The 6703-nt window shown below is 39.9% G+C and overlaps 1 protein-coding gene across 1 annotated transcript; it reads left to right on the forward strand.

Moving 5' to 3' along the window:
- The first annotated feature begins 1146 nt into the window (after window positions 1–1146).
- Window positions 1147–5324, forward strand: LOC106952178 (insulin receptor substrate 2-B-like). The gene is made up of 6 exons (XM_015040142.1): window positions 1147–1582; window positions 2252–2717; window positions 2872–3124; window positions 3349–3598; window positions 3677–4217; window positions 4663–5324. The coding sequence occupies exons 2-6, from the start codon at window positions 2269–2271 to the stop codon at window positions 4991–4993; spliced, it is 1824 nt and encodes a 607-aa protein (XP_014895628.1). The 5' UTR covers window positions 1147–1582; window positions 2252–2268; the 3' UTR covers window positions 4994–5324.
- The last annotated feature ends 1379 nt before the right edge of the window (window positions 5325–6703 follow it).

Raw genomic sequence — 6703 nt, forward strand, 5'->3', positions numbered from 1 at the left:
TATATATATAAAAGCCTCCCCTGAACACAGCGGTGGTTCATTAGTTGATTTTAAACTCCTGCTCTGCTCGTTATTTTGTAATGGAAACGCACAGAATTGTGCAACACCTTGTTGAAACAATAATCACTGAGATTACTATTGTTGTTGGGTCATTAATATGAGCACGTTTTGTTGATTTTTTTTTTTTTTTTTTTCATTTAATAAAGTTGCGAACGTTTTGATAAGCCAGTCAGAGGAGGACTTGCTGAGCGTCCTGGCAGCGTTCAGTTTGTCACCCACCGCTAGGGTTGCCACCTTTCAGAAATAAAAATAAGGGACGCCCACCACGGCACATGTTGCCCTACTCTCATGGTACTGCAGCTGCCATTAGGCGGGACGGCTGCTGCAGTGATAGATAATATTTTATGGCAATGTTTTGTTTCCAAAAAACAATCATTCATACATAGAGTGCTCCAAAATTGTACTCCAATCAGAGTAACACTCCTTAAGCACGTTTAATTAAGCAATTGTAAAAAGTATTTGGTAAACTGCTCAAGTACTGAGTGACTGATAATTATACCTAATTTAATAATCAAATGTGTCCTCAAACAGGGCTCCAAAAGCATATGTGAAAATTCTGGTACTGTAAAGAGTATGACTGAAATATTTATACAAATAAGGAGTTAGGTTTGGAGGCTGGTTCTAGACCAAATTTACCACTATGGGTAGTCAGTGCTTTTTCATGGGGACACTTAATAAACCGCCCATTGGCAGCAGGTCTAATATGTCAATATTTCTTAATAAAACAAACAGAAAGCCCTAACAAATCTTTTTAAAGTAGGAAATATTAACATATTTACTGTTAATCTCTCAGTATAATTTGTTCTCTAAATTACCATTTATATTATTTTGGCTGATACGATTATACATTAAATAAGCAAATAATCAACTCATAACAGTCGATTAAAAGCACAATAAGAAACTTAATAATAAAATGTTCTACCATATGAGCCTCAGGAGATGACTGAGGGATGAAGAGATGCTGATTTCTGGTTTTTTAGGTTCTGTCGGATCTGCAGTTCCTCCCTTGATCTATTCTGTCTGGTAGCACACTGTGCCAGGACTACACGCTTCTTTTGTTTTTTAAAATGACTGTATTTTTATTTGGCCACTTAAGACAAATATTTTCCTCTGATGCGCGACCAAATGGACAACAACCCATGAAACAGCACGGCTCATCGCGCTTTTATTTTGAAAACCTACACGCAAATTGAAGCAGTCACGTGACCCATGCAATATGAGGCCTTGTTTGTTGTCAGTCACGTGGTTTTCAGCAAGCCGACACAAGCCTCGAAGCGGGGCTTCATCGGACACGCCCCCTTTTTACTCGGTACAAGCCTCGAAGCCTGGATTCAGATGGCCCATCACTGCCGCCTGTTGCACCTGTGAGACGCAGAACCTGTCCGGTTCCCGAAAACTTGGTTGGAAATCATTTCTGCTTGGATTCTTATGGTTTTTGTGAGAGAAAAGAAACCCAAAACCGTGAAAACTGGTGACTCAGTTCCGAGTTTCCAGACGTAATGTTGACGTCTTCCACGTTCAGGTAAGTTTGTACCGAGATCAAAAATATTGCTGTGACGTGAAAAACGTTACGAAACTGTTTTGTGTTTTTAGCTAAGTGGCTACATGTCGCAGAAATACTAACAAAACCAACTAAAAAAAAAAATAAATTAAATATTACTTAAACATTGTATTTATTTCAGCAACTTATGTTTTGCAACTTATATTATTAATTTTAATTTATTACGCTGACTTTTTATATTAGTTGAATGCGTTTGCGTTTCAGTCATTTGCATTATGTGCTGTTTTACGTAATTTAGGAATTATACCAAGTTGAATATTTATCTATATGCCATTCGACTAGATAAAGACAGACACAATCACTGACTCATTTCAGTATCTGATATTGACAGTAATTAAAAAAAATATTATTTTATTATTTTATTTCTGACCATAAAGATGTGGCACTATATAAACATAAATAATCAAAATATGATTGATTTTGGTATGAATATTTTAGGTCACAGTTTCAACAGATGAGATTTTTTTTTTGTAAAATTTTACAGTGCCAAAATAATGAGTGATTTTTGTCACCATTTTTCTTTAAAATATATAAATTATTGCAAAGCATCAAATTTATGACTTCATTGTGTTGCAAAATAACCCCCCTTTTATTATTTAACATTTTAATTCCTCTGTTTTTATGTTGCAGACTTTAAACATAGCAAAATGGCAGAGGGGCTCGATAGTTCTGCCAAAAGGGGATTTGCAGAGCCTCCATGCACCCCTCAGTCATCACATCACCGCAGCCTCAGTCACGCAGGTGAATCTCCTTTGCAGTTTCACCTGAAGAATCGACACACAGAGCAGGATGAAGACGAGGACTCGAATGAATCGCCTTCATCCCGTTGTTTTGAGGAGCTGTTCTGCACCAGAGAGACCCCACTACCCCTGGCCCCCCTAGCCGGTGCTTTAATGGACGCCTCAGGGCCGCAGGGTGACGTGGTGAAAGAAGGTTACCTGGGGAAGCTGAACCGGAGCCACAGGAGATATTTCGTCCTGCGAACGGGAAGTCACACCGGTCCTAGCAGACTGGAGTGGTTCAAGAACCAGGAGAAGTTCACGGCTATGGAGATGTCTGCTGGGAAGGCCGCTGTGTTTAGAACCAGTAAACAAGGGTTGGTGGGAATAACTGCAACCAATTAGCTAAAAGGATAGAGCTAACACAGTGTAAAAAGTCATAATTGCTACAAGCTTAAATTTCTGTATTTGAACTTATTTTGGTCATATTTCTGTCAGATTTGAATGGAACTAATCGATCTTCCCTCTCAGGGTCATTTATCTTCGTTGCTGTCTTGGTGTGAGTCGGAGTGGCAGTTCTCAAAAAGGCCACACGGTGGCGCTGTACGACAAGGATCAAACTCTGGTGCTGGTGATGGAGGAGGAGCAGCAGCAACAGGAAGATTGGTACCTGGCCATAAAGAGGCTGATGGAGGAAGAGCAGAGGGATGAGGAGCATGAAGAAGGGTTTGATGAAGACGATGACGGGTACTGCACTCTGCCGCCTGCAGCGTTCTTCAAAGAGGTACGATGGGATGCTTTACCTTGAACTGTCCAGGTGAAAGCAGGGATGCTGTGGTGTTTGGGAAAGTCTGGGTTTAATTCTCCAGATTCAACAAAGCAAAATGTCCTTTGTGTAACATACATTTGTGACACAGTTTCATAGGTATTCAGTAAAGAGAGTTTCTCCTTCTACTCTTCATCTATTGCTGCGTCATTTAGTTCTGGCTCCTTTCATCTTTGCCTAAGGTTTGGCCCGTCATGGTGAAGCCCAGAGGCCTGGGCTCCTCCAAACTGTTCACAGGGGAGAACCGTCTCTGCCTCACAGCATCGACACTTGTTCTGGTCCGGCTGGGGTCCAGTAATGACTTGCCATCAGTTACGATACCTTTGCTGAGTGTTCGCCGCTTTGGACACCTGGATGGCTTTTTCTTTTTGGAGCTGGGCAGGTCGGCGCCTCATGGTCCTGGAGAAATCTGGATGGAGGCTGGAGAAGAAGGTAATCGGGCGCAAAATTAAAAAGTTCTGCTTTAAATGAAACTTCTTGATTTTGTTTTTTTCTGATTGGTTTGTTAAGGAAACCCGGTTTTGGCCCAACACATCCACGAGTCGGTTCGGGAGACTGTGAGATCCCTACGAGCTCTTCCAGACTTCACCAGATCTCTGACATCCAGTCCCAATCAACAGCCAGCCCTTCTGGCATCAAAGCGCCGCCGACCCAAACAGAGAGACAAGCCGGCTAACGTGAGAACTCTTACACCTCGGGTTCTTCATCCCAGGAACTCCGAGAACCAAACCAGTCCTGCACAGCATCACAGAAGAGCTCAAACACCAGAAGACACAAAGTCTGAAATCTCTCTGAGCTTCACCTCACACCTCAGCCCTGCTAGACCCCAGCAGAGCCCGGCGCCGGAAACCAAAAGCCACACAATGCAGAGCTGGGAGTCGGCTGAGAAGGAGGAAAGATTCGGATACATGATGATGTCCCCGACTGTCAGCCACAGCCTGTCTGAGTTACCCCAGGATGATTATGTTGTCATGGAGAGTCCACAAAAACTCAACCGGCCAGGATACTGCTCCTCTTCATCGTCCTCCTCCCTTCAGACGTCGTTCAGCAGGTAAGTTAGTTGGGAAACACTTACTTACAAGAGGAAAGTCATGATTTTTGAGAATAATGTATCAGAACAAAGTTGTATTATGAGGAAATAAAGTCGTACAACAATAAACTCAATAATGCGAGAAAAAGTTGTAGTGATGAGAAAGTCAAAATATAACCAGGATGGTTTCTACAATACGAGTAGCCAATCATAATAAAATACAAGAAGCAAGTCGTAGCGTGAAGTCAGAATGATACGAGAAAAATAGTTGAGGAAGTCGTAATAATCATTTTTAGCTTTAAACCATCCACGGTGTCCAATTATTTTACATGACTGTTCCTTGCCATTACTCACAAGAAGGAACAATTTTACATATACAGGCCTGTTTCGATTAAATGTCTTGACTAATCATGCTTTTGATCATTTTGAAGTTGAGGTTTTAACTCCATCTTCTCTGTCCTCACAGCTCCACCTGTGACAGCTTCTCTCCTCTGCATCCGTCACGCCTTCAGAGCAGTGAGATCGGTCGGCCATGCTGCCCGGGGACTCCAGAAAACGTCCCGTCGCCAATAGAAACCAGCTTTTCTGCCCAACCACAGCAGGCTCAGGACTTTGATCGGTCTTTGCTGATTCCTCCATTTCTGTTGAGCGGATCAGGAACGAAAAAGTCTCCACAGTCCAGTCCAAACGTTGATACAGGCCAGTTCAGCCGCCCTCAACCTGAGCAGGAGCAGGTCAGAAGACACTGGCTGACAGCATGTCTTCTTACTTGCTTTCAAACTGGGGAGAGATATTGAGTGTTGGAGTAATTATGTTTCTATCAATAACTACAAATGTTTAGTAGTTAAATTATAGTAAATGTTGGGGTTAGATGCTCTGTAAAGTGTTGGTCCACTAAAAGGGGGTCTGTTATCACCACCTACAAGAGGAAATGAGGAAGTGGCAGTAATGGTTTAAAAGAATGATGTGCATCTGGTGTTTCTGCACTTTAACACTTGAACGGTGCACAAATGTTTAGAGAATCACATGCTCAAAGATGATTGGGGTTTAGAGATCTTTGTATACTTAAATCGTTTCAGTGCTATTAAGGAGAAAAAAAAATAAAGTTGCCTTTTTGATTGTTCTAAATGTCTTGGGATTACTTTTTTTGATGATTAACTCAATTCTTAATTGGCTTTGTCATTAATGGTGTGGTTTTAAAGACAAACCTAGAAAAAGATCAATATAATTTCTATAAGTTTTGTTGTTGCAAACACTGTTTTAGAAAAGGTCGTAGATGTTGGGTCCTCAAAAGGGAACTTTTATGAATCTAGCTGCATCATGCTGAGTATAACATGCTGAGTTCACACCTCTGGTTCTTTTTAAAGTGTTTCTTGGTTCCTTCTCAGAAAAGCTGCAAGACAGTTTTTTTTTTTAGCTGTGTTGGCACGCTTTATATCATTTAACCAGTTCTATTTTAAATGTTTGCCACACGATGAATATAATCAGAGGTGGGTGAAGTCCCCCAAATTGTGCTCAAGTAGGGTTAGCACTACTTCAACATATTTTTAGTTAAGTAAAAAAATAAATAAAACGGTCACTCAAGTACTGAGAAACTGATCGGATCAAATGACAATATTTAAAAATGTCATCATACAGAAAATGTAAAGTTATGCAAAACATTTTATAGACGTAAATGAAAAATGATTAAATATGGTTAAAAAATAACACATTCAGGCATAGATGTTTTTTATTTTCAAATTAATTTCAAGTAAAAAAAACTTATATGGTTGGGAATGCAAATATAAGTACTTCTAATGTCACTTAGTACAGCAAGGTCATCAGGTACATAACATTACANATAACAGATGAACCCATAAAATACAGTCTGACGTGTAAACTATTCCATCTCTAATGTCTGAACTGCACATACATTTACCTCATTATATCAAAATTCTTGCATTTATTTCAGTTTCCAACAATTTGTCACTGCACTAATGATGGGAATAGCACCACCACCACCACCTTTTCTCTCCATGAAAAGGTGATTACATTTTCAACTTGAGTTTGTTAAAAAAAATTACTCTTTTCTTGGGAATAAAGTTGCTCTAGTAAAACTGTTTCAAGGTGCATATGATTTGGGTCTGCAGGTAATTTTTCACATCTTGTTCACTACACTTTGCAGAAACTGATACACATTGAGGTGAGCATGAAGGCGAGTTGATAATTTGTACAGTTTTCAACTTTTTATTCAAAGCTTACATTTTTTTTTTATTCATATTTCTACCAGTTTCAGGAGTTTGAATGCACTTGGTCTCTCACTTGAAGCAACTTTGACACATGTTGCAGTTTACTGAAAAAAAAAAAATGTTGTGTAAAATCTATATTCTTGTATGTGTGTTGCTGCGATAATTTGAGGAAGAATTGGTCAGCACTTCGACAACAGCAAACACATTGTACAATGTATTTGATTTGGCACAAAGTAGTGCATTTTTGCCAGATTAAATCACAGTCACACATCACCCAAA

This window comes from Poecilia latipinna, unplaced genomic scaffold, assembly GCF_001443285.1.
Source record: "Poecilia latipinna isolate Pla-1442-1.1 unplaced genomic scaffold, P_latipinna-1.0 Scaffold497, whole genome shotgun sequence".
Taxonomy (NCBI): Eukaryota; Metazoa; Chordata; class Actinopteri; order Cyprinodontiformes; family Poeciliidae; genus Poecilia; species Poecilia latipinna.

What these genes read in the sequence shown, in the direction of transcription:
- LOC106952178 (XM_015040142.1), top strand. Translation starts at nt 2,269, where the DNA reads ATGGCAGAGGGGCTCGATAGTTCTGCCAAAAGGGGATTTGCAGAGCCT. An exon ending in TTTAGAACCAGTAAACAAGG is followed by an intron (nt 2,718 to 2,871) that starts GTTGGTGGGAAT and finishes CTTCCCTCTCAG; the next exon opens with GGTCATTTATCTTCGTTGCT. An exon ending in CTTCAGACGTCGTTCAGCAG is followed by an intron (nt 4,218 to 4,662) that starts GTAAGTTAGTTG and finishes CTGTCCTCACAG; the next exon opens with CTCCACCTGTGACAGCTTCT.